The sequence below is a fragment of the Rhizopus delemar genome, genomic scaffold (assembly GCF_000149305.1).
Source record: "Rhizopus delemar RA 99-880 supercont3.15 genomic scaffold, whole genome shotgun sequence".
NCBI lineage: Eukaryota > Fungi > Mucoromycota > Mucoromycetes > Mucorales > Rhizopodaceae > Rhizopus > Rhizopus delemar.
This window is the reverse complement of record NW_027137841.1, coordinates 1111872-1138471: the sequence shown is the minus strand read 5'-3', so window position 1 is coordinate 1138471 and position 26600 is coordinate 1111872. Positions and strand designations below refer to the sequence as shown.

The 26600-nt window shown below is 34.9% G+C and overlaps 12 protein-coding genes across 12 annotated transcripts; 8 read left to right on the top strand and 4 right to left on the bottom strand.

Annotated features, from left to right (window-relative positions):
* Positions 1-109: 109 nt before the first annotated feature.
* On the top strand, positions 110-1059 carry RO3G_15234 (uncharacterized protein; the record flags this gene model as incomplete). Its single annotated transcript, XM_067669818.1, has 4 exons — positions 110-167; positions 341-421; positions 700-867; positions 926-1059. 4 exons carry the CDS (start codon positions 110-112, stop codon positions 1057-1059), a joined length of 441 nt encoding a protein of 146 aa, XP_067525919.1.
* A 1510-nt stretch (positions 1060-2569) lies between these two features.
* On the bottom strand, positions 2570-3785 carry RO3G_15233 (phosphoglycerate kinase 2; the record flags this gene model as incomplete). The annotated part of the gene is made up of 2 exons (XM_067669817.1): positions 2570-3070; positions 3120-3785. The coding sequence occupies 2 exons, from the start codon at positions 3783-3785 to the stop codon at positions 2570-2572; spliced, it is 1167 nt and encodes a 388-aa protein (XP_067525918.1).
* Positions 3786-5588: 1803 nt separating this feature from the next.
* Positions 5589-6748, bottom strand: RO3G_15232 (uncharacterized protein; the record flags this gene model as incomplete). The annotated part of the gene is made up of 4 exons (XM_067669816.1): positions 5589-5639; positions 5690-5910; positions 6042-6687; positions 6743-6748. The coding sequence occupies 4 exons, from the start codon at positions 6746-6748 to the stop codon at positions 5589-5591; spliced, it is 924 nt and encodes a 307-aa protein (XP_067525917.1).
* An 876-nt stretch (positions 6749-7624) lies between these two features.
* On the top strand, positions 7625-8654 carry RO3G_15231 (uncharacterized protein; the record flags this gene model as incomplete). The annotated part of the gene is made up of 3 exons (XM_067669815.1): positions 7625-7982; positions 8073-8415; positions 8513-8654. 3 exons carry the CDS (start codon positions 7625-7627, stop codon positions 8652-8654), a joined length of 843 nt encoding a protein of 280 aa, XP_067525916.1.
* A 1075-nt stretch (positions 8655-9729) lies between these two features.
* RO3G_15230 (uncharacterized protein) lies at positions 9730-10066 on the top strand (the record flags this gene model as incomplete). The annotated part of the gene is made up of 2 exons (XM_067669814.1): positions 9730-9747; positions 9776-10066. The coding sequence occupies 2 exons, from the start codon at positions 9730-9732 to the stop codon at positions 10064-10066; spliced, it is 309 nt and encodes a 102-aa protein (XP_067525915.1).
* A 786-nt stretch (positions 10067-10852) lies between these two features.
* Positions 10853-11439, top strand: RO3G_15229 (uncharacterized protein; the record flags this gene model as incomplete). Its single annotated transcript, XM_067669813.1, has 3 exons — positions 10853-10911; positions 10986-11206; positions 11366-11439. The coding sequence occupies 3 exons, from the start codon at positions 10853-10855 to the stop codon at positions 11437-11439; spliced, it is 354 nt and encodes a 117-aa protein (XP_067525914.1).
* A 638-nt stretch (positions 11440-12077) lies between these two features.
* RO3G_15228 (uncharacterized protein) lies at positions 12078-12633 on the top strand (the record flags this gene model as incomplete). The annotated part of the gene is made up of 3 exons (XM_067669812.1): positions 12078-12342; positions 12398-12550; positions 12602-12633. 3 exons carry the CDS (start codon positions 12078-12080, stop codon positions 12631-12633), a joined length of 450 nt encoding a protein of 149 aa, XP_067525913.1.
* A 3683-nt stretch (positions 12634-16316) lies between these two features.
* On the top strand, positions 16317-18431 carry RO3G_15227 (uncharacterized protein; the record flags this gene model as incomplete). The annotated part of the gene is made up of 2 exons (XM_067669811.1): positions 16317-16871; positions 16926-18431. The coding sequence occupies 2 exons, from the start codon at positions 16317-16319 to the stop codon at positions 18429-18431; spliced, it is 2061 nt and encodes a 686-aa protein (XP_067525912.1).
* A 216-nt stretch (positions 18432-18647) lies between these two features.
* Positions 18648-20191, bottom strand: RO3G_15226 (uncharacterized protein; the record flags this gene model as incomplete). The annotated part of the gene is made up of 5 exons (XM_067669810.1): positions 18648-18665; positions 18786-19234; positions 19284-19742; positions 19796-20098; positions 20146-20191. The coding sequence occupies 5 exons, from the start codon at positions 20189-20191 to the stop codon at positions 18648-18650; spliced, it is 1275 nt and encodes a 424-aa protein (XP_067525911.1).
* A 348-nt stretch (positions 20192-20539) lies between these two features.
* RO3G_15225 (uncharacterized protein) lies at positions 20540-21455 on the bottom strand (the record flags this gene model as incomplete). Its single annotated transcript, XM_067669809.1, has 3 exons — positions 20540-20767; positions 20962-21111; positions 21309-21455. 3 exons carry the CDS (start codon positions 21453-21455, stop codon positions 20540-20542), a joined length of 525 nt encoding a protein of 174 aa, XP_067525910.1.
* A 913-nt stretch (positions 21456-22368) lies between these two features.
* RO3G_15224 (uncharacterized protein) lies at positions 22369-24644 on the top strand (the record flags this gene model as incomplete). Its single annotated transcript, XM_067669808.1, has 7 exons — positions 22369-22527; positions 22585-22682; positions 22730-22892; positions 22950-22992; positions 23176-23339; positions 23405-24079; positions 24129-24644. 7 exons carry the CDS (start codon positions 22369-22371, stop codon positions 24642-24644), a joined length of 1818 nt encoding a protein of 605 aa, XP_067525909.1.
* A 471-nt stretch (positions 24645-25115) lies between these two features.
* RO3G_15223 (uncharacterized protein) lies at positions 25116-25886 on the top strand (the record flags this gene model as incomplete). The annotated part of the gene is made up of 2 exons (XM_067669807.1): positions 25116-25433; positions 25617-25886. 2 exons carry the CDS (start codon positions 25116-25118, stop codon positions 25884-25886), a joined length of 588 nt encoding a protein of 195 aa, XP_067525908.1.
* Between the last annotated feature and the right edge of the window lie 714 nt (positions 25887-26600).

The following is a 26600-nucleotide window of genomic DNA, read 5'->3' as shown; positions in this document are numbered from 1 at the left end:
AAGCATGTACCTTTTTTTCTGACTTTACCCAAAAAAAAAAAAATAAAAAAAAAAAAGAGCCGGGCCAAAATTCTCTCCTTTTTCTTTAAACTTTTTCATTTTCTTCAATATGTATAGCTCTTCAAAAACTAATCTAGAGGCAAAGATTGTTATTTTGGGTAGTCAAGGTAATGCTTGACACAACTTTTATGATAATGTTTTATTGATTCAGTAAAGGTGTGGGTAAAACCTCACTTGCTGTACGATACATTTCAAAGACATTTTCGCCTAACTCAACTTCTACAATTGGCGCTTCTTTTATGGCTAAAAAGCTGTAGGTTTCTATCTTGGTTATTTAAAGTATCAATTCCTAAGAACGTTTCTTTCAGCACAGTTGATAATTGTAAAGTAAGCTTGCAGATTTGGGACACAGCTGGACAAGGTAATTGTCATTTTAAATGTAGTGAGAGTGTTGTATATTTGGGGTTGAAACGAGCTTGGGTGGAGTTAATACAGAACAAATAAATGGTAACTGGAAAAGCCATGAGTAGAAAGATTTCGTGCAATGGCGCCAATGTATTACAGAGGAGCGCAAGCAGCTTTATTGGTATATGATATTACATCACGAGAAAGCTTTGAAGAGCTTCATTCCTGGATTGAAGGTTAGGTGAGAGTGTATTTGTATTCATGTATTGATTACTTTGCTTCTTTCTAATGTAGAACTTAAAAGAAATATGACGGAGGACTTAGTTATAGTCGTGGTAGCCAACAAATTAGATTTAGCCTTGCAACAACGAGAAGTATCGATTGAAGAAGCTCAGAAATACATAGCACGTGTACTAGGACCAGATACCCAACTATATGAAGTATCTGCAAAGGACGACAATGGTAAACGAAGTTTCAGAGTATATTCTAGAACAACGTCTAAAAAACCATATCCTTATAGGTACAATCGAAGATATATTTCTTCATATAACACGGGTTCTTGTTGATCGCAAGCAATATCTTCCAAAAAAAAGACAACCTACATATCTGCCTATGGAAGAGGAACCTGTAGCATCCAACTCGTCATGCTGTTAATTTTAACATTATACGCAAAAAAATAAATCAATAACTTTTTCATACCTTTTGATTATCTAAACTATAAGCTCTTGTTTGATATAATGTTTTGTATAGCTATCTTCTCTATACATAATACTTTCCCTTTTCTTTTTGAATCTCTTTCTGTTAAAAGAAACAATAAGGAGATGCCTGCTTGATGAGTAAGTACGATGTTACTTCAATGTTTATTTTGTACATCCAATGTCAAATCAATTACTCTGCAAGCATGTGCTTTTTTTGTGTTAGTATGCTTGACTATAAATCTTTTGTTACTAAAGAGTCCCCCTAAGGCATAGTATTCCTATTTATTTAAAATTTTGAAATCATAATCATTTGCTTGATAATCTTAAGCCTTTGTTTAGCTGCATTACTCTTGGATGAAAAAACTGGGTAGGTCATTGATAATGTAGAAATGATCTTCAAGCCAACCGACGCAGTCCCTAATGACATGTGGATGAATTACCAAGGTAAATTGGCTAATTTTATGCGATTTAAGTAGTACCCTTCCTCTATCACTTTGATAATAAATCAAGCAGTAAAAAGAATAAGCTTAACATAATAACATTGACTGCGCTCATCATGAACATGCTTTCTATCATGAAAATATAGTTAATTTTAATCTAGCTGTGAGGCTTCATTGTTATTTTGACAACAAATTGTAGGTGATAAACACGCTGACCAGCGTCTTTATGAAAATTGATTCTAATATTCCTTTGAGATAGCCGTTTGGGTATGAATCCTTTTCTGATCTTACTCTCAATCATACTCGTCGGAATAATTCTCTTTCTGGTTACTCATGTCCTCATCAGGTTGGATTATACAAGCATATGTTTTGTTTCAAGTATGAGTAGACTCATTATACTGCTAGAAAAGTTGCTTTCTTCAACAGTTTCAGAAATAATATGACTTCTGAACAATCATGAAAAGTTGAATGATAGAAAACTTGAACAGAACATATGGTAATGCCATTTCACCAACCCGACCACTTGTAGACAAAATTAAATAGTATTCTCCAAAGGTTCATAATTTAGTTTTTCTGTGGCTGTTCAAAATGGATGATATTTAAAGACGTTCTCAGTTACCAGAGCCACTCCGTCATCTTGAAGAAAGCTGAGTTCCTTTGAACCAATAGCCATGAAAAAATATATTAATTTATAATTAGCGCACAAATAGAATGGGTTTGCACACACACGTATGTTTCAATGGCGAGTACATGACAATACATAATGTGATTAGAATAATCCAATAGTGTTGAACATAGACTGTTTCTGGCTTTAATAAGGATACTATCATACACTGTTCTACTGTCTATCGTATTTTGAAATGAGCAGTTTCAGTCATACTTTGCAACCATTCCTTCTTTTTCAAGTTTGAATATTTTACAAAAGATAAATATTTTATTCAAGTTAATATGAAATACATGCATAAAAAAATGTTATTTTTAACAAAAGTCAATGCTTTTTTTTGGTTTACTCTTTTCTCCTATGATTTAATTCTTGCTAGAAAGAGCGGTGACACCAGGAAGTTCTTTGCCTTCGAGGAGTTCAAGAGAGGCACCACCACCAGTAGAGATGTGAGAAACTTTACCTTCAGCACCCCACTTGAGAGCAGCAGTAGCAGTGTCACCACCACCAATGATTGTAGTAGCACCTTCCTTTGTAGCTTCGATGACAGCATTAAGAACAGACTTGGTACCATTAGCAAAAGCATCGAATTCGAATACACCAGAGGGACCGTTCCAGACGATGGTCTTGGACTTCAAGATTTCTTCACGGAACAACTCGGAGGATTTTTTACCACAGTCAAGGCCTTCCCATTCATCAGGAATACCATCAGCATCGGTTGCATAACCAGTGTTAGCATCAGGAGCGAATTTATCAGCAGTGACAAAGTCAACAGGGAAAACGAGTTTGACGTTCTTTTCGGCGGCCTTCTTGACAAGGTTTTCGACCAACTTGGAACCAGCTTCATCAAAGAGAGACTTACCAATCTGTGGACATATTAATACATACTCATATGAGCTATATTTTGTGAATTACCTTGACGTTATCAAGCGTCTTCTTGAAAGTGAAAGCCATACCACCACAGACAATCAAAGCGTTTACCTTGTCAAGCATGTTTTCAATCAATTGGATCTTATCGGAGACCTTGGCACCACCGAGGATAGCAAGGAAAGGACGAGCGGGATTTTCGAGAGCCTTGGCAAAGTACTCGAGTTCTTTTTGCATAAGGAAACCAGCAGCACGTTGAGAAAGGTCAACACCGACCATAGAAGAGTGAGCACGGTGAGCGGTACCGAAGGCATCATTGACATAGATATCAGCAAGAGCAGTCAAAGATGCACGGAACTTTTTGACAGCTTCAGCATCTGCCTTGACCTTTTGACCATCGACCTTGGCAGAACCTTCTTCTTCGATGTGGAAACGAAGGTTTTCCAAAAGGATGACCTTACCACCAGTAGCAGATTGACAGGCCTTTTCGACATCGGGACCTACACAGTCGTTGAGGAATTCGACGGGCTTACCCAAAAGCTTCTCCACTTCAGCAGCAACGGGCTTAAGAGAGTACTTGGCAACAGCTTCACCGTTAGGACGACCCAAGTGAGACATCAAGATGACAGCAGAAGCACCATTGTCAAGAGCATACTTGACAGTAGGAAGAGCTTGAACAATACGGTTGTTGTTGGTGATAGCACCATCCTTCATGGGAACGTTGAAGTCAACACTATTCAATAGTAAAAAGTAAATAACGTTGTCATTCCCTTCTTTGACGCGTTTTTATTTTACCGAATAAGGACACGCTTATTCTTGAGGTCAAGGTCACGGATAGAAAGTTTGTTAGATAAAGACATTTTTGTTGATTGAAAGAAAAGAAAAGAAAAAAAAAATACAGACACGCACTTGTATTGTTATAATTTCTCGAAAAAAAATCATGACTTCACTTTGCAAGTCTAAAAATCCAAGATCATCTATTGGACGATCAACTTGATGGGGTTATGCGGAATTTCATTAAACTGAGAAAACGCGTTTCTGTAAAGTAACTTACAAGATATTCAATAGACTGTAGACTTGAACTTGTTTTATTTTTCGTATTTTATTTATTCTTTTATTTTAAAGCAATACAATATGGAAAGAACAAGAAAGAGTGGGAAGAAAAAAAAAAGGACCGAAAGTACAATATTTCTGGTATCACTGATAACATCTCTGATAACCATTTTATTCTTATTTTCGGAGTGTTAAATAATACAAGACCCAAAAAAAAAAATCATCTGCATAAATTTTTTTTAATATTTTAAAGGTTTAGACAACATTTGGTTTGTTGATTTGTTCGAGCTTTTAACTACCAATGGATGCAGTGAATATCTAATTAATATACTACTTGTAATAGATGTTTTTTAATTGTTAACCAAGTCTAATATATTTTACATTATATCATCTTTTAAAGCTTTAAATTTGACTTTAATCTACCTGCTTCTATTTTTCAATATTGAAACAAGTAGAATTGTATAGAATGTAAATTCTGTTTTAATGAATTCCGATATTATTGAGTCCATATGTGATATCTGATAAAAAACAGAGATATATAATTTTAATAAACTGTATACAATACTCCGTAATTTGTATACGAGCATATATTTCAGAATCAATCGACAGGGTTGCATGTTTGAAGGATTTAATATTTAAAGATACTTTAATACTAGCTATAATATGTTTTATTAAGTTGGCATTGGATACGACAAGGTTCAGAGCATCTTCCTCTTTGCAGTAGAAGATTCTTTTTGATTAATCCGTAAGTTGGTCTAAACAAGTCTTTCAAGGCAAATTTATCTATTTCTATTAAGGCTAATCTATACATAGTAAAAATAGCAAAGATAGCAGTATTATGATCATGATTTTTAAATAGTAATAATGACCAAGAAATTAAAGAATGTCATACAAATCCAGTATATTAAAAATTTTAAATGTCCAAACAAAATTTTATAGGATGACCACTATACATGTCACAAAACAAGTCCATAGGCTGCTTTTAAAAGTGAAATCACGTAATGATCTGTGTATTCTAATTGGTGATGAAGAGTTTGTTGGATTATTAAGCTTTGAAAAGAATTCAAGAAAGATGAATCTGTTACTCAATTGATGAACAAGTACCACTGATTAAGAAAGATACGTTGTTTGAATTCAAGGCAGATCACAACATTTTAAAAGAGATAGAATCGAACGATGTGAACGGTGTACTTTTGAAAGTAATCATACAATGATCTTGACTAAAACTGTATTCACATTCACGTTTAACTTGAAAATAGAACAGACTCAAACCATGAAAGCGAATCAATAACATAAAGACGATTGACAATCAATCCAAGCAAGACAACAGTCTTTTTCTATCATTTTTCTTGTTTTTTAATTTGTTCACGGCATTTGCAACGATTAAAAGGCCATTGACTATAATCTTGTATGCAAACAAAGAAAGATTAAGGTACGAAAAACTGATTGGATAAGTTTGCAAAATCATGTACTGTCTTTTGCTATATGATCCTTATGACGTTTACCACCACCAGCCTATAGAGGGTGATTCAATAAGGCAAGAAGATGCCTATAATCTATTTTACCTGAACTACTTTTGATAAAAATCGATCCATGACACCTCTATCATTTTCACACCATTCAACAGTCCATCTTTCACCATTTTCAAAGTTATCCATATCAACCCAGTTGCCAAACACCGGTCTGTTATCTAACGGAACCTTTCTTCCTGATGCTGTAGTAATAGATACAATCTTTCTTGTTCTAAATGTCGCGATGATATGAATTTTTTCTGCCAAGGATAGCCCTGTTTCGGAAGGTAATACGTCTATCCATACTCTATGTTCTTTATTAATCGACTGAACTGTAATCTGTCTTGTCTTTTCTACACATCATTCAATATCAGAATACGTTTCCGATGTGTCAGCTATCACTTACTCTCATTCTTGTTATTTTCTTTCTTTTCATTTTTATTGATTTCTACTGGTGGATCAGATAATGTTTGAGGTGGGTGTTGTTGGGGGACAATAGCGGCAGCAGTAGGAGAATAATTGGGTTGGATGTTGTTGTATTGTGAATATTCCTGAGGCTGTAGTGGAATTTCGGAATGGTATTCTTTTGGAGGAATATAATCTGTATGTACTGGGTAGCTATTATTAGCTGGATAGATTTCATGATTATTATTGTTGGTATAAAGTAAAGGATAGGTTGGATAATGATTAAGATATCCTGGTTGTGGTTGAATAATAGGTGGTGCAGGTGGTTGTGAAGTTGTTTGAAAGGGAGTAGGGCTATAATAGGGATATATGGGCTCAGACTGCATATGGATGAGTTCTTGCTGAATGGGCTCTCGAGGAAGAGGCTTTCGATTCAAACCGCTGCTTAATAGTGGAGCAGACTGGCGTCTGTCGTCCTGTATTAGCTGAGCATGACGTGGCTTTGCTGACATTTTCCATGTTTCTGTGTCCTTTTTAGCTTTCAAGCTTTCGTTTTTCGATGTTGTTTTCCACTGCTCGTCTAAGGTGGAACGCGGCCTTGGTTTGCTCGAAGGTAAGATGGAATACTGTATCGGTTGCGTGCTGAACTTTTAAAAAATTTACGAATTATTCATCTTTTTTAAAAATAAAAAAGTTTCTTACTTGCATTTGCTGGTTATAATAATTGGATTCATCTATAGGTGCTATATGCTCCATTTATTGTATTTAGAAATAACGAATGATATGAAAAGTTAGGAAAAATAAATGAAGGAGGAAAAAAAAAATCAAATAGAAAAAAAAAAAAAGATTATACTGAGATTTAAAAAAGGAAAAAAAAGAAAACAAACCACCAAAAAAAGAACGCGGCCAAAAGATATTCTTTATTCTCAACAACTGTAAAATGGTTTTTATATTCCATCCCTCTTTTCTATGTGCTTAGCATATTTCTACAAGTTCATTGGTAATCATAAAAGCCATAAACATCACTTTAAAAAGAAAGCGCTTTCTCGCATGTTTACAAAAGAAAAAAAAAAAAGTTGACCGATTTTCCGAATAAATTTAATAGTAATTATACTTTTAAAAGAGTCTGTGTACAGTCAGTACGGTTAATTTCGTCGGTGTTTGAAAAAACAATTGTCGTTTTGAGAGAAGCATTTTATCATTCAAAAAAAAAAACCAAACTGTCGCAAAGTTTATAATTATTTGTCTCCTTTTTTTTATGAAGAGGGACAGAAAAATCTGTACAATGAACAAGGAGTCAAGCCCAAAATAAAGCAACATATTACTATTGGATGTCTTTTCTGAACAATCTATCAACACAATATGCGAAACACTTCTTAACAAAACCAAAGCCAATACTAAGAATTTGGACGATAATGTGTGTATGAAAAAAAAATGTGACGGAGAGTTGGATTTACTTACAATGGCAAGGAATATGAACTTTCATGAAGCTAGAGTTATTCGATGTAATCATAACGCATAAGTCATACCTATAAAATGGCCATGACTATCGTTTCACTAACAAACACCGCCAAATAAAACAGTATGCAAAAATTACCATTGCACGCATTAAAGGATATAAGCAAAATTGGAGAGACGGAGCTTTTTAGCACTTGTTTTGATCCTATTCTTCCTGAGCTTATTGCAATCATTGAGAGACATACCATTTTAAGATGGTCTAACAAAAAGCAGGATGAGAACAACGACTTCCGACCTGATACCACCATAACAAAAATCCATCAACTGGAAGTTCGGCTTTCATTTGAGTCATGGGATGTAAAAGCAAAGTCTAGCGTCTGTGACTACCATGCTCTTTGTCATGATGTTTTGAGACTGGGGATCCTCGCAAAAGACTCGGTTGATCACAACAAACTTGAATGTGCTCTCGCCTTCCAGATACATGGTATATACAGTCCAACTTTGACCAAAAATTTTTTTATAAATAAATAGTTTATTTTTATTTATAAAACATAATAGGAGTCACACGTCTGAGAGCGGTGTGAACCAAAAGAAACAGAATGTAAGCGATGGAACATGCTAATTAAGGTCGAGTCTGCCCCTTTTGAGGGTGGCAAACTGCGACATAGCACGAGTGACCAGCTGTTGATCAATAAAAAGAACACCGTCAATCGTAAATCTCTAGTGGGCATGTTAGATAACGGAAAGCACACAGCAGCTGAGAGTCCAGAGATCAGTGTTGTCAACAAAAGGAAACCGCTGAAAAGGCTAGAGGATGGAGCATGCATCTACTTGAGTGAAAGTGAGATGTGGACTAAAGAAATTGAAAACATCTATCCATACTCTCCATTTCTTAGCACAGTGCACGAAGAAGTGTTGTAAGTCTTTAGTATTAGCAGATCAAAATTTACATTGTGAAGAGGTCAGACCGTTATCAAATCTTGAGAAAAGTGATTGGCTATAGAGTTACGATAGAATAGGCGATGCCATAGACCGGCTTTCAGGCGAAACAAGCAGTTACCAAAAGAGTGACCACTTGGAAGTTGGTATTGCTGCCATTGCCAATGATAGTAGAAATCGCTGCGTTAGAGACAACCGAAATGGTTTAGGTTTGTAATTGATCCATTGGGGCTGCGAATAGAAGGCATCGATGAATGCTGAATCATCTACTTCATCAAATGGCTCATTTTGATTCAATATATGAGGCCGGATAAGCTGATTGAGCTTGATGATACGATTATGGATATCTCGGCTTAACTTGGAAACCAAACGAGGGGAGGAAGGCCGGTCAGATGACAATAAAGGCCATATGCATCCAAAATGATGATCATACGAAAAAAAAAATTGAGACACCTTGAGATTTTTGTATCGTGATAGAGTGCTCCAATAGTCAGCAGGAATCACAGTGAATATAGCAGACAGAGGCAAGCGGAGAAGTGTGGCAGGAGCACACTTTGTCTGTTGTTTATCTGCATCCCCGAAAGAATCAACAATCTTATATATGTTCTACATAAAGTTATTGGCGTGAGCAGCAGGACGTAATCCCAAAAGAGGGAAAAAGAAAGACGGCCTTGTTCCAGTATTTCCTGAATGGAAACGACGTATGTGATCTAACAATATAGGTTGACTACAAGATTGAGGGAAGTTGTCTTCCAGAAGTTGACGAAGCCAACGTATCTGCAGGTTGTGTCGTTGAAATTGTGAATCCAAAAGACCTAGCCCACCTAACTTTGGATCTAAACACAACTGCGTGTATTTGATCTTAGATTTGCAATTATGCCAGACAAACTGATAAATGACGAAATTGAGCCGTTGAAAGAAGATAGTCTATAAATGAACCATCCTTAGAGTATACCACAATTTAGAAAGTACAGTAGTCGCTCTATTTAAGAGTAGCCAAAATTTTTGGAATATCCACCCTTAAATAGAACATACCTCTAAATCGAAATTCGTAGCTGTTAAAAAATTGAAATCACTTAACATGTATTGTAGCCACAATATAGACATATTTGTACAACGTGTTTCCACATAGACCACTGTCGGTTGGTATAGATTTGGTAATTGTGTAAGAACAAATCAAAACTTGCTTAAGACTTGATCAAAGTTGCTGGAAGGATAATATACGAGTTGTAGACTCAAAATAATTTTGATGAGAATAAATATATAATACAATAAATTCTATCTATAAAAAAATGTCTAATAATAAACGTGTACGCCTTTCTTTCTCAAAAAATTGAGCTTTTGGATCAAAATGCTACTGGCCAGCTTAATCAAACAGAACTAGGTGAATGGACTATGAAGAAATTCAATTTAGATCAACCACTTGCCCAACAGGCTATATCAAACATTGTCAAAAATGCTGAAACGTTATATAGTAATAATAATGTTGTCAATCATGGCAAAAGTCTAACAACAACACGCTATCCTCAACTTGATGATGAAGTAGTAAAGTTTGTTGCAGACATGAACAATAACAATCTACCAGTCAATCGAGACTCAATCCTTCGATGTGTAAGACCTATTGCTTGAGTGAAGTATAGAATCCTTGAAAATGAAATTTCATTTTCTTTTGGATGGCTCACCAAACTTTAAGCGAATTGGAGTAAAATGCAGGCCAATGCATGGTGAAAGTGCCTCGGTAGACATCACTTCTGAAAACATCCAGAACGAATTGAGGAAGATAGAAGAACTTCTTGGGTCATGTGATCCTGCAGATATCATGAACTTTGATGAAACAGGTTTATATTACCAGCAACCACCAAGAAGAACCATGTTCCGAGTCGCTTGATGGCCTAAAAAAACTCGTCTGACAGTTGGGTTGCTCTGTAACTCGGATGGGACTTACAAAGGGCAGCCAATTGTTATCGGACAACACAAGAGCCCCAAATGTTTTAAAGCAAGAGCTAATTTGTTATTCATGATTGCAATTGGAAAAAAATATGAAATTGGATACCATTATTCTACTAATGTTTGGGTGACAACATACGTGAAAAAGTTAAATGTTGCCTTTGGAAGACAGAATCGAAAAATTGCTCTTCTTTTGGATAATGCATCCGTTCATAAAATAAGAATTCCGCTCAACAACATCAAATTTATATTTCTCCCAGCAAACACGACTAGCAAGCTACAAGCTCTTGATGCAGGTAGCCTATTGTATGTTGGAAAAATGCTATATAAGCTGTATTTTTGCTTTACAGTTTTCTGATTCATATTTTGTATACACAGGAATTATTGACAAATTTAAGGCACACTTCCGAGCCCAGCATTACGACCGTGCTTTGTGTCTGTATATCAGTAAAAAGTTGGATAATCCGAATGTTTACAAAATGGATTAAGCTCAGGCTATGTTTTTTCTGGCTAAGGCATGGCTTAAAGTAAAACCAGAAACAATAAATGGAATGCTCCCAGATTTCCCCAGGAAATTTGACAACAAAGTTACTGATATTAGCCAGTTGAACCTTGAAGCAGATGAAAGCGAGATGATAGTATGTTATACAACAAGCACTACTAATAATGAAGAAACAGCAGAAGGCAACATAGATGAAACAGAAGAAAATGATAATACAGAGCAAGATGAGCAGCGTGTCGATATAGTAGAGTGTAAAAAACGGTTGAAAGAAGCCTATGAAACTATTCTCATGTACAAATTTCCTTTGGACGATCTTGATCGTAAATGACATTGCCGAATTCGAATGAGATTGGCTGACTCCTGTGCTGGATTGATAAGTCAAAAGAGCAAACAGATCTTTGATCTCATTTTACAAAGTAAAAAATTTATTGTTAAAGTGCTCCAAAAAACTATTACTTATAAAACATTTTTCTATTTAGTGGTAAAAAATATTTGCGTTGCACCCTTAAATAGAGCGACTACTGTATCTGGAGATACTGGATTCCTTTCCTAGAAAACGAAGGAAATGTAAAAAATCTCCATCCCTATAGGTAAAAAACAAAAAAAAACTCTAAAGCTTATTAAATACTGACAAATATCAATCAACCGATAGTCCTGAGTTCCATCAAATAATTCGAGTCTGTCGTAATATCTCCTGGCGACCAAATTTGGACAAGAATATTTATCTGAGACATCTAAAGGAGAAGAATGATGAACAGTTTGCCTTGCCTGATTCTATTGTTGATTATTTGAATTTGGTGATCGACAGTGTAATATGACACATATTTTTCATATTTTAAGTACTTCACTAACTATTCTACAGAATGGTCCTCTATAAAAGAACATAAGAAGAATATAAAGAAGATATCAAACGAAGATCAAGAAAATGAAGTCGCTTTTGACTTATTGCAATAAATATTCACTGCATAGTAACTATCATTTTTTTTTATTTGATAAAGAACTTGTGCATATTTTTTTATAACATGAATTCATAGCTACGATGTATATTCCGACTGTCAAGACCTTGATGATACAGAGGCAGTCTTCAACCATATGCTAATCTATCCATTTTTGAAAGCAGTTGCTAGAGCACTCTCTGGAAAAACAAACTCTGGTGCCAGTTTTAAAGTTGGGGAAACAAGACTTGAAAGCATGAAAAGGCAATTGAAAGACCATGATGAAGTAAATCTGTACCTTGCTGATGGGATCATCAAGCTCTACAAATTGAAGAAAGTTGAAGTCCTTCTGCTGGAAACCTCATCACATTTTGGCAGCCAAGACAAAGCCAAATCTTCATTTGATCACCACAAGGATCTTTTTGGTGTCTTGGCAATGCTTAAAACAGTAGCTGACGAATTTTACCTGGGCTCAGTCAGCACATTTTCCAAACTAAAACTGTTCTTTGTACATGCTTCAGGTAGGTAGTGCGATTCGTTCGCCCATACATTATAATAACTTTTTTTTTGGAATAGGTAAATCCCTGTACCTTTGGAGCATGAAGTTTGTTCAAGAAGGCCCCGCATACGAATTGTGGCTGGAAGGTGCTCATGAGATAAATACGAGCTTTGAAGAAAAAGTTGAGCAGCTGCCAAAAGCAATTACTTTCTTTTGGATGATGAAAGCAAGTATAAATAATAGATATGTATCTTGATCAAAATAATCATTCCAACCAATAGTGCCTTTTGAAACAAACGGAGGAAGTTCTTAAAGAACTTGATGAAGAACACAAAGAAGCACTAAAGAAATGCAAATTCAGTACCTCTCCTGTCAAGAATCTGTCTTTCTTTATAAACCCAAGTATTTTAAAGCTGAGTGAAAAGAAGATAAGCAAGGCATGGGTAAACTTGGCCCTTTCTATGTCAAATAAATTTTATTTGTAATGATAAAAGAACAAGAAAGAACGCTTATATCTGTCCCATTTGACATAAGGATTGCCTTGTTGTTATTGGTTATACAAGAAGCTCATGTATGTTATCAAGAAAAGAAATATGAGTCAAATACATATTACAGCTCATTGAGAGTCAAGATGATCTCAATGCAAAGTGTTAATGACGTACAGACGCTACTATGTCTCTGTCAATTTAATTTTAATATTTCTTAGAAAGAACCGATATTATGCTGAGACTAAGGATGTTCATTTCCATAGAAAATACTACCACACCTATCTTTCAGGAGAACAAAAAAAGTAGTTCACTGAAGATGCCAAGAGCGATCCATACATGGCAACAAAAAAAAAAAAGCCACTAAAGACAATTATCTTTTTCTTCATGTTGTTTGAGTAGTTTTGATCAAAGGAAATAATCCACTCCAAAACCCCTTTCGGGCACACTGAAACACTTTTGTCCACTCCACTATGTCCGTCATGATAGTAATGTTTTGACAGTTTGCTTATGTCCGTTTCAAACAATAGTATATCTTTCATTTACTTAACCAAAGAAATACGACAAGCACTAAATGGTATTAGGCAGAGATATCACGTTAAGCGCTTAGCATATCTAGATTTTAAGTGACCGGAAACTCGATGTTTTTATATCAGCCTTTATTCGACAATAATGAAACAAAGAGATATAGAGGGTGTAAAGATGGAAGAACTTTACTTAAAGAGATGGAGAATAGAACAAAAAGAAATATGTTTATAATCTCTTTATTCTAAAAGAATTCGGCAATGGTTCATTTATACTAAATTTATGGCTTTATATACCTTTTGATTTTTCTCGTTTTATTTGAACTGACTGATGATTGATTACTTAATATTTGACAATTCATATTTGGGAAATGATTTACATTGGGTTTCCATTTATGGTTTCCTTTTATAAATTATTCTTCATTATCCCAACTACCGTTCATAAAGGTCATTGTATAGTGCCTATCCCTTCTTTGGCCTAAACAAATACTTCATTTAATAATTCTTCTTATCATGGAAGTGATATGACTATTCTTGTTTATTATTCTTTAGGACTATGGTCACATCACTACAGGAGGTACCTTGCTACACTCTATTCGGAAATGTTTGTGTCCAAAAGACCAATCAATGTTTTTCTAAAGTTTGATCACCTTTTTCGAAAAAAGGTCCAAATGGTAGTGGAACGACTGTAATACTCAAAAACAGACGAAAAAGAAAACGAAATTGGGTCGAATTTAACGGGCATGACGGTCGAAATTCACTTGTTTTTTTGGTGAAATTTAATTGTCCCTTCGGTCAAAGTTGAACGAAAAACACTGTAAACGACGAGCAACTCGGTCAGATGGATAGAATGATTACAGCCCATGAATTTTGAAAAGAATAACTTTGTCATTAGATCATTTAACAAAAATGTAAGATGTTCATGTTGTCGCAAGTATATTTACTCCAAATTAGGCATCCCAAGGCTGTTTCCTTTTTGGATACTATTGTCCCTAGTCTTTGCCCTTTATACATTACACATCACTTTTTATTCAATAAAACGATATCTTTATTCTGCATCATTTGGGACTTTTGCCAATCAAAAGATTAATGATACTCTTCCTTGTCTGAGAATTCTAGGATCAAAGTATGGAAACGAGTTCTTTCTTGTTTTGGGATGCCTGCATCTAGTAGAATAGGAAAGCTAGCTGAAAGTTCATGAACGTGTTCTTCGCTTGATAGCTTTTACTTTTAGCTTAAAACGTAGAAACACTTTCCTAGAGTGTTCAAAACCGTCTTCTTTTCTAGGTAATATTATACTGCCTTTGTTATTCATCGTTCTAATTACATTTTTATTTCTTTTCCTTATTATCGAACTGAGGTTTGTTACGCTGAAATTGGCAGATGTAAATTATAAATCGGTCGTCTTCCTTAACTCTGTGAGTAGTCTTTGGTTTAAAATTCTATGAGCTAAAAAAAAAACTTTGCGTTTAAGAACTCCTGATCCTATCACTGTGCTATCCGATATCATGCAAGCTGGAGTCAAATTGATTACTTTGTATTCAAATTAATTTATTCTATAATTAAACATGTATAACTTGAAAAACAGTATTAAAATAAAACACTTTAGTAATTCAACATTATAAAAAGGTGTTTTTGTGTTAAATCCTAGCGCGTAGAAGCTGGGAAATACTTGTAAAAAATAATGGGGGTGAAATACAGTATATAAAAAATAGACTTAGTGATCGCTCTCTCTCTCTTTTTTTTTTTTTTTTTTTCGGGAACACTATGATTGTAGAGAATGAAAAGGGTATGCTATATGAAATAGTGAGGCATATTAATATAGCACGTTAAATAAAAACAGTAAATTGAGCATTTTGAAATAAAGTAGTCTCATCATTATCAGAGCAAATTGATATATTTCTGTTTGAGGAATGGTTGTTACCTGACTCAATCATTTAAAGATTTTGATATGATCTAATTCCAAAAGAAATCTTTTGCCTTCTAGAAACATTTGTAATACATCTTTAGATAACAGAGGTTTATGTTGCTACTCATTTTGTTTGATTAGGATAGGATACAGTCTAATAACTGTAAGAGGTTATTATAAATTGACAGATATCTTCTGTAACACCTCCTTTTTTTCTCTTTCTTTCTTCACTGCTGACGGCATTCTCGATTCATTTTCATTTATAAAATATACACTTTGTTATCAATGCAAATCTATTGCTGAATGCGTAAATTTTTGTAAACTGATTCACCTAATTCTATTAAAGACTTAAAGTAAAGTACAATGTTGCTTAAATATGATCATCGTAATTAAAACAACAAATTTAAACAGATTGCACGAGAGAGTAGGATGATTCCTATAAATAGAAAGAAGAGAGATGATGAACAATGCCCTATTTTAATTTTAATAGAACTAATTTCTTTGGGCAATCTTCTCTTTGATTATAATATATGTGTTTTCTATGATACACTATCTATTATAATCTGTCTTTTTTCGTCATACACTCCTTTTCTTTTAAGGTTCATATTCTTTATTAATTACTTGCAACTAGAAAATTGGGCATTTTCTTTGATTCTTATTCTTAATAACTTTTTATTTTTCAATGTTTTTATATCTTTTAATTTCATACTTTGCTTTCAAGAACAATTTACCAAAAATCGAGAAAGTCAAAAAGAATCAACTTATTTTTTTTTTAGCTTTTGATTTAATATATATATTTTTAACCAAAATGTCCAATACGTAAAATGAGGTTTATTAGACATAAAAAAAAAATAGTTTCTGTAAGTAAAGAAAAAGTTGAAAGTTGCAGAGAAAAAGAAAGAATGGATAAATAATCGCCATTTAGGTTAAATAATTTTTCCTCGCTCTTCCAGTCAATTTTAATTTTCAGCAAGGTAGTACAGCACATTTTACAAAGGGAGAAACAAAAAAAGTAGGTTTCTTTTTTTTTTTTTTTTTGCTTTTTTTTTTTGTTTATTAGAAAAGAAAACTATTTCTGATGCCACTCCTTAATATAACGTCTTCTTCTTCATCCAAAAAGAAAAGACCAGAAGGCTTGGCTAGAAATGCAAAATCCACTTCGTCCACACTTTCTCTTCGCAGCATCAGTCGTATGGGACAGTCGATGAGTTCGATGTTACCGAGACAAAAGGAATCCGGTGAAGAAAAGGAAGAGATCTTGAACAGTATTCATATTACACAAAAACAATGGGATCATGCACAACAGAATTTACTGCTGGATGCTGTCGAAGTACGTCGAGCGTTGGATTTATTTTTAGACTCCAAAATTTCAGATGCTGAAAATATCCTGGAACCCAAGCGTTATTCATCGCTCTATCATTCACTGGGTCATGCTTTCATCTTGTTTCTAAAGAGTCTGATGACATTTCAGCAGACAGACATTGAAGCTGCTATCGAAGCCTTGAAGGAAACAGTTCAATTGGCTGATGGGTTTAGGAAAAAAGATTCGGGTTGGGTTGGAAGTATTTCGAGTTGGGTAAAAGGGATGACTGTACAAGATATCAAGAACATGTCTAGATTACATCGTCATGCTGTAAGATCATATGTGCTCATACACACAATTAGCCCGTTAATACAGTCTGAATAGGAACTTATTTATGCTGAATCTTATTTATTGAAAGCACTTCTTTGTATTATTCATGATGAAAGCTTTGTTTCGTTCTTGAGAGAAGGTCTTCATATCCGATCAAGCTATAACACCTATAAAACATTACAGAAATTCCTTGTTTATGCCAAAGAAGAAGCAGCAGCCGGTAAGGATGTGACCGACCTGTGTTTGGACGATCATTTCACTTCGGGGGTCTCACTTGGTGTGGGCCTATTTCACATCATGATTTCCCTCTTGCCCACTTCTGTCATGAAAGTCGTCGAATTCATTGGGTTTACGAACGATCGTGCCTATGGCTTGGAGATTTTGGAAAATGTGGGTGGATGGGAAGAATACCAACAGGACTTGCCTCCTCCTCAAGAACCCGATGAAGGTTTACGCCGACAATTTTGTGATATGGCCTTATTACTTTATCACGTTATCCTGTCTAAATTAATCCCATTGTCCGACGTGAACGAAGAGTTGGCAGAGCGTATACTTGCCTACAACTTGAAATTATATCCCTCTGGCGTTTTCTTTTTATATTTCTCGGGCAAACAATTGGGTGCATGCGGTAATTTGGTCATGGCCAAATCACAGTTTGAAAAGGCCATCCGTACACAAAAAGATTGGAAACAATTACAGCACATGTGTTATTGGGAACTCGGCTTGATCAGTTTACTTCAACATGACTGGCAATCTTCTCACGAATTCTATACAACACTTTATCAAGAAAGTAATTGGTCAAAGGCAGTCTATCTTTATCTGCAGGCAGTTTCACAATACATGGTCGCTTCTACAAAGGAAGAAAAAGAACGCAAGGAGCTAGTGAAGAAGGCATGTGACATGATGCAAAAAGTGACAGACTCAAAGCAAAAGATTGCTGGTAAATCACTTCCACTTGAAAAATTCGTAGCAAGGAAATCCCGTAAATTCATTGCACAAACCAATCTCATGTTCCCAGATCTTGAAGCTTTGGTAGCTTTTAATGCGATCGATTTCATGAACAAGGAACTCATCCTGGAAAACCTAAAGAGAATCAATGCTGAATTGGATCGATTGATGAGCAATACGACCAAGCCTCAAGAAGCACTGAATTATTATGATGATCTTTGCCTCTGCCATTATCTTCGAGCTGTCCTACTTCGCCTGCTTATTCTTCAAGTGGATGAGAATGAGAACAAGTCAAAATGGAAAGATATTCATAAACAGTCTATCCAATGTGTGATGGACAATGCAGAAAAGATACAGTTGGATCATTATATTTACTACTTTACTCGATATGAAGAAGCACGTATGGCAATCATGCAAGAAAATTACGAAACTGCTAAAGACATTGTCAAGTCTATTGTTAAAGCAAGTGAAAAAGGACAGTTTAATGTAGGTGCTGGACCACATGCAAAGAATAAGTATAGCTTAGAAAGCGCACTTTTATTCAAGTGTCATAATTGCTTAACAGAGATTGATATGCTGATGTCCAATCATCCTTCTTTTATTTCCAAATAAAAAATAAATTATAATTTAGAAAATTGGGCTCTAGGTTTCATTCTTTCATAAGCAGATCTTGCCAAATAGTCTTCGGGACTTGGACCAAAATGATCCTTCAAGTTTCGAATATCAACCATGTCGGGCTTAATTTGATCAATGGAGGTGACACCCATTAAGCGCATCACCATTTCAAATTCAGACTGTTTCCCACACACAGACACAAAAAAAAAATTATTATCTTATCTCCATCGGCTATATGTTTTCCTACCTGCAATAATTCTAAAAGTTTTTCCACACCAGCTTCACCATAAGTAGACATTGCATACTAGACAGAGGATGAGTATCAAGCTACTCGAAAAACATACAACTTACCAGTGAAGGACGTCCGATGCCTACACCTCTTGCACCCAAAGCAATCGCTTTAAATATATCACTGCCTCGTCGAATACCTCCATCGATATACACCTCAAATCCTTCATCCAACTTTTCTCTTTTAAGAGCAGCCATGACCTCTGGCAAGATCTCGATGGCAGAAGGGGCAAAATCCAATTGTCGGCCACCATGATTCGAAATCACGATGCCTTGACATCCGTATTTAGCAGCCAAGACGGCATCTTCAGCGGATTGAATGCCCTTGATGAGGATAGGCATCTTGGTGATACTCTTGAACCAGGCAACATCATCCCAACAGAGTGAAGGGTCAATGAAATGACTGATGGCTCGAGCAGCGCCTTCATCTCTACGGAACTCTGTCTCGTTACGTTCCATTTCATCGGGTGCATCGAGCAAGTATTTCTGACGCATGTCTTTCTCACGACGACCTAGGATAAACGTTTAGGTCTCGTTCTAACCCAACTTTGCTTTGTATACCTAATTGTGGTGCATCGGCGGTGATAAAAAGACCTTTCATCCCTCTTGATTCAGCGTAACGTACCAATTTCTCAGACACGTCCCGATTCGAATTGACGTAAAGTTGAAACCACTGAGGATGACCGGGTGAACTGGCATTGACAATGTCATCGAACGAACAGGAAGAAAGGGTGGGTATCATCTGGATGACGTTTCTTTTGGCTGCAGCTCTGGTCAGCACCACTTCTCCTTCAGGATGACCCAGTTTGCCTAAAGCAGTTGCAGTGATATACAGCGGAAAAGCGGTGCGGGATCCGAGCATGGTCGTAGAGGGGTCTACATCTTTCACATTGACCATCACCCGGGGCTTGAACCAGATGCGATGGAAAGCGTTGTGGTTCTCTCTCATACAGATTTCATCATCTGCTCCTGAAGAGTAATAGGCCCATGCGTCACCTTTCATCACCGTCTTTGCAACAGCTAATGGCAGCTACATGAGTCTTGAAGCATAAAGAGATAGAATTCTGAATTACCTTCAAAGTCAAATGAATTATACATTTCATCCAATCTTGGCATACTTTCTCTTGCCTTCTTGATCCGTTTATCTTCCTCTGTTTCTACCTTTTCAATACCTGCGAGTGCCTTTGGATCCACTTCACCCTTAAGTACTTCGGGAGGTAAGAATCGTTGGATGATATCGGGTGGATGGATAGGATCAAATGCGTCCGTAGCATCCTTTCCAGCATATTTTAGTATGATCTTTTGTCCACCAGGATGCTCGGGAAGGAATTTAGTTAAATCATAAACTTTCCCATGAATAATAACCCAGATATCATCTATTGTTTATCAGTCAAAAAGATACAAAGATGTCTATTGAATCTACCTTTCGACTTGTGTTTTTGAACTTCTTCTAATGACACAATCCCCATGTTATGATTAATGCAAGTAAAGGAAACGAAAAAAAAAAAAAAGAAGAGGGAAAAAGCGGTACGTCAAAAGAAAAGCTGCTTTAAATTCACAAGAAAATACAATGTATCTCCGGTTTAAATAGTATCCAATAAAACGATTCAGGCACTCCAATACCGCAAAACTAATGTTTTTTACATACGCATGATTTTATAATGAAAGCCAAAAAAAGAGAAAAAAAAAAATAACAAGGGTATGCTAAGAATAAAGCAAGAGAACGTGTGTATGTGGTAGAGAAGGAAAGGATAGAGAATGATGATAACAGTAATAGAATGATATGGGAAAGAGGATATAGAAAGGGAAAAAAATAACTAAGCGGTGGTAGTACTTGTATAAATAGAATTGTCTAATACGGATTGTACATCATCAACCATAGTCAAGTCATCCAAAAATGCAACTAAATCTGTTAATTCTGTATCGTGAGGATCATTGAACCATGTTGAAACAGGTACTGCGTTTGACGTGTGAAATATATAGCTTGCTGGTGAATTATCAAGTATAAGTGTTGATGAAAGGTCGCGTCCGAGTTGAGAGAGATCCTGTTTAGAGATGAGTACAGTGAACAACTGAGTTGAATGACTTACTTTGACATAAGTTCCTTTATGATTAAAGCATGATTCTCTAAATAATCTATGTTTTACTACTTTATGAACATCTAACATGTCTAATACAGGATCCGCATACTACATCATATGTATGAGCCATCAAACCCAACACAATCATCAATTCATACCTTGGCCAAACTAGCAGTAAATACCACAACCTCATATTTTTCACCCATCTTACGCATGAATTCATCCACACCGGGTCTCTTTAACACATAAACATTGTGAAATTGATTATCGATTTCAACTGGTACAATAAAATCAGGATTTGGGATAATCTATAAAAAAAGAGGGTTATTCACATGTTGGATCTATTTTATATTTTACTTTAAATGAACTGTGAACTAGTGTTTCATCAAGATCAAGCACAAGACATTTCTTTTCTTTATCTTCGTTGGATAATGGAGGTAATAACCATGCAACAGGGCTCTGTTTAGATGACATGAGTAAAGATGGTAACAAATCCTATACTTACTTTAGAAGATTGAGGAGAAATGGGTGATGGAATTGGAGGAGTATCAGTGGGTTGAATGTTTTTGATGATATGCGTTGATGAAGTGTCCAATACTTGCTGTTCCTGTACTGATTCTTCTTCTTTGATAGAAGGTACTTTTTGATCCATGTTGATTTGTTTTGAACTATTTCTATTCTTTTTGTTATTAAGTGTAGATTTATTGCTGTTATCGAGAAAAGAACCTGCACCAACTGTACAACATAACAATAAAGATAAAAATCCTCCTTTTTGAAATGCTTTCAAAGAAGAAGATCGACTGCTACTACTACCACTGGCATGATTACTTTGTTGTTGCTGTTGTTGTACTGGTGACTTTACATATTCTGGATCAATTTGCTTTTTCCCTTTTATCTTATTCAGTCATTACCTTTTAAACACTTTACAAATTTACCTTTTTTTCTTTGTTGTGGCACGACTTGAACATTATTACTATTGTTACTCTTTGTTTCTGACTGGACAGCAGTCTCTGTTTGAGACATTTTCTTTTTTTTAAACAGGTTGATGATTATTTTACGCTTTTTTTTTTTCTTTCTCTTTTCTCCTTTTTTTTTTCTCTTTTCTCTTTTCTTTTTGTTCTTCTTAATAAAAACAAGTTTTTTTTTGTAAATGCAAAAGAAAAAAAAAATAAGAGAAAATAATAAAAAAAGTAAAAAAAAAAAAAAAAAAAAAAACAATCACGTGGTATATGCCCACTAATGAAATTGAAGCAGCGAATACCTCACTTTGTTAAAAAAAATGTAAAGGAAACAATGACAAGTGTCTCTGTCTTTCTTTTGCTTTCTCTCTTTCTCCTTACGCAAAGAAGCATTTTTTTTTTCAACTAAAATTGCACTACGGAAGCACCACATGATAATATTCCTTTTTTTTATTTATTTATACAATTTGCACAAAATATGAAAAAAGTGGCGTCTGTTGGCAATGAAAAAAAAAAAAAAAAAAAAAAAAAAAAAAAAAAAAGCCCGAAAGATGATTTTTTTTTTACACAAAAATTTTTTTTTTTTTGAAGGGGGGTCATTTTCTAATGAACAATTCTTTACCGAGTATAAGTGAATTACGAAATAATCTTAACTTTGCTTCTATTTCACAATTCTTTCATACCTTTTCATCTGCTTTTCGTCCTTGGCCCATTCAACACTATAATCAAGAACAAGAACAAGAAGAATATGTATTTGAAACAGAAGTAATAAAAAAAAAATATATTTTATGCAAACTATATTTATGCTCACTCTGAATGTAGGACCTTGAAAGGATGATTTTAGATTCAAGTGAGAAAAGTCGATTAGAAGACCTACTTGTAAGAATGCTACGTTTACTGACTCGTAACCGTTTTATAAAGTATGTTAATCTATTGAAAGAATACAAGACTTATTGAATGTACATAGTTCATCTACTTGGCAATCTTATTTTGCAAAAGAATTTGATAAAAGAGAATACGACAAACAAAATCCACTTTATAATGTTGTATCAGATCAAGAACAAGAATTGGTTGACTTCTTTTCTTTATCTCTTGAAACTAAAATACATTTAATCCATTTACTATGTGAAGTAAATACACTCCTTTAAAAAGATGAAGCAATACATTTTAATCATCGTGTATTTTAGTGGCAATTGGATGATCCTGAAAGGTTTAGAGAACATTTGGAGAGTGAAGAAGGATCAGTACAATGGGTAATATTGAGCATTGGATATCTTCTTGTATTAAACAGAAAGCGTGATATTATGTAGAGAGTGGATCCGATTGGATATGACAAGAAAGGTGCTACATTCTGGTTGTTTGATGGTAGAAACACATCGTATTAAGAGTCCAACTCATTAAACTGTTATTTAGACAACAGACTTTATTTGGAAACACCAAAACCAGCTAAACAAGTGCAACGTAAAAAGAAAAAACTTCCTTTCACGAGTGCTTCGAGAAGAAGTTCAAGAAGGACGGTCAATAAAAAAGAAGAACAAGTAGAAGAAGAACAAGAAGAATGGATCCCTTGGAAATTGGTACAGAAAAAAAAAGTTACAAAAGAATAGAGAACAGCTGAAAAAAAGTTTAATTTTACTGGTAGTTGTGTTATTCTATACAAGATTGGGAACAAATTCCAAACAAATACGCGAATAGTGATAACACGGATGAAAAGAAATTCCATGACTTACTTGTAAATGATCTGTTACCAAAGATATTGCCAATCTTGGAAGATAAAGAAAAAGAAATTAAAAAGCAAGAAGCAATGATCAACAGAAAGCGAAGTTCACGTATTTTGATTAGAGAATTGGAAGCATTAGAAAGAGCTTCGAGTAGTGAATCAGAATTTGGCATTTATGAATCAAGAACAAGATCTTCTAATCGACTCGAACAAAGGAATTTGGAAAAAGAGCGTAAAGAAAAGGAAAATTTGGCAAAGGCAAGAGAAGAACGTCTGTTGGAACGCGAAAGACGCTTAATGGAACGTGAATACAGAGCAATAGCCCGTGAACAACAGCGTGAAGAAGAGAACAAAGTCGAAAATGAAATTGAAGACGATGGAAAAAAATCAACGATGGAAGATAGGACAGCAACAGCAACAGCAACAACAACAACAACAACAACAACAGCACCAGCAAAAAGAAAATATAAGGAAAAGCTTGATGAATACGGCAATCCTGTACCCAAGAAAAAGAGAGGAAGGAAACCAAAGAACAGGAACGTAGAAGATACTGATTGGCTTTTTAGCTGTATCTGTGGTGTGTCTGGTAAAAATCTGGTAAGTGAATCCATGCCTGTACAAGATTGATACTAAAGCAACTAATTAGGATGATGGAGCACCAATGATAGCTTGTGAAAAATGTGGTACTTGGCAACACATACAATGTTTACAACAGTTTAATCAAATAGATAAACATATACGCGACTTGAGTAATGTGGTGTTTGTCTGTCAGCAGTGTTTAGCAAAAGAGGACGAAATTGATATTGAAGGAGAAGAAGAGCAAGAAGACAAGAAGAAAAAAATGAACACATTCATTTCTTCATCCTATCAAACAATGCAATCACCATCCACTACTCATAATGGACTGCAGTCGAATACTATTTTCAATACTTCTTTCGTACCTTATCAACCAAAGCCATCTTCCGACAGTAACCCTTTGCAGACTCAACCTGTTCAACTTGACTCAAACATTATTCCAACTTCACAACCCACTATTGAAACTCGGAGGGCATCCACTGCTAACGATTCACAAATAAACTCAACATCAGATGCAGTTCAGCAACTACCTATGCAATCTACAGTTGATATGCAACCCGTAAAAAATGAAGATGTAACAAGTTAAGGAGAAAATCAATTAAATAACTCATAGAGAGAAATAGATGAACAATTTATAATATTTGCGTTTATTTGTTTTTGTTTGCACATAATTTAACTTAATAAATATGTTTCAATGTAACAATAGGCTCTTTCTTTTTTTCTTCTTAAGCTTTTCAAACACTCCTTATTGTGTGATGTCAATATGAAAATAAATGAATTTTATTTAAAGGAGAAAATGAGGATAATAAAAAAGAACCGCTTTTATATAAAAATAATAAGAAAAAAAAATATATATGAAAAAGATAAACATAAAAGCGATGTTTCATTATCACAGAGAATATTACAAGGAATGGTAAAGAATTAAAAATTGTTGCTTATTTTTTATGCAAAATAATAAATTAAAAAGGAGAAAAGCTTTTTTGATTAAACTCAATAGATGCATGCAACTTGCAATATAAAAAGGACTGAGATATCAACTGTTTTCCACTTTACCACAATGATTTCTAGAAAAGAATCTATATTTCATATTGCCTTGTTAATCATCGTACAATTAAGCAGTCTACTTGTCGTTTCTATCAATGGCACTTTAATCTGTAAAGTGAAGCAAAGTGATCTGTTCAATGAAGAATCCAATCTCGATCATTTTAGCTTACTTTTATTGGCCATCTTTTCATTCGTCGCTTCCTCTTCACTCTTGCTTTCCCATGTTGAACTCTGGCCCAAGACGTTACCCTCTCCAGCCTCCTATACTTTTCTTGCTGTAGAACTAATGATTTCAATCACTCTCATCGCTCTCTTTGCGATGATTACAACAGTAAAAATGAAACCTCCACATGGTATAGGGTTACTTTATTCTCTCTTCATATCCTCATTGACTCTTGAAATCCTATAGAATTACCTTTTGTATGCGTATCACCTGCCTTTCTCAAAACATATTTTGGTAATCTGTGCGAAACCTTTCGCTTCGTCATCTTATTCTGTAAGCTTTTCTTCATAGCCAAATAGAGCATTGCCCACTAAAAGCTATCTTGTAGCCTTTATCACAGCTTGTTCTTGGGTGCTTGTGTTACTTTCGACATTTATCACACTGATTTATTCTACCTTGTCATCCGAGATCATGTTTGATATGGAAACATCATCATCCGAGAATGGACGTTTGTCTTATCCACGTCTTGAAAATGATAGCATTCAACCTTATTATCCAGCTCATGTCAATACCAAAATAAGCAGTGTCCCAAAATACGAACCCTTTTGTTATTCGAAATGATAAAGCAGCTAAACATAAAAAAAAACATTCGTATTTTTAATCATTCTTCGTAAAAACCTATAAAGAAATGTTCTAATTTGATTTTGCACGTACAAAATTTATCCTGTGATACAACTCAATAACCATCCCCCTTTGCTATTTCCTTTTTTCATGTAAAATTAAATTAGAAAAAAGGAAATACTTTTATCGTTCCTAAAGAGTGGAGCTGAAAGCCATACTTTTAATAAAACATTCTTCCAATTGGAATATCATTGCCTATAAAGCGATAACACAAGATCATTAAATATCGCTTCATCGAGCCTTGATAAAAAAAAAAGTAAAAAGAGAACCTGATTATACTCTCTTTTAAAAACATCCACTGCCGCTCAACACCATCTTCGAGTCAGACTGAAACATCCAGTGTATTCACCACAAGTACTCTGTCGTTTCTCAAATCTGATTCCAAGCAGGCAGTATTCTATTCTTTGTACAGCTTTCTCTTGATCTGTCACTATCCGTAATCCTTACCGACTCCAAAAGAAGATTCGTCACAGAAGCTCGCTTTTTTACAGAGCCCTGATAGAGGATTAGCAAGCATCCTCCTAAGCTGCAGACATTATTTTTGAAGCACATCCTAGGAACCAGAACGTTCTACAGGCAATATAACTAAGGTATTCTTTATATACCAACTGTATTTTTATGACCTCATCTAATCTTGCAGGCCTCTCACATTAA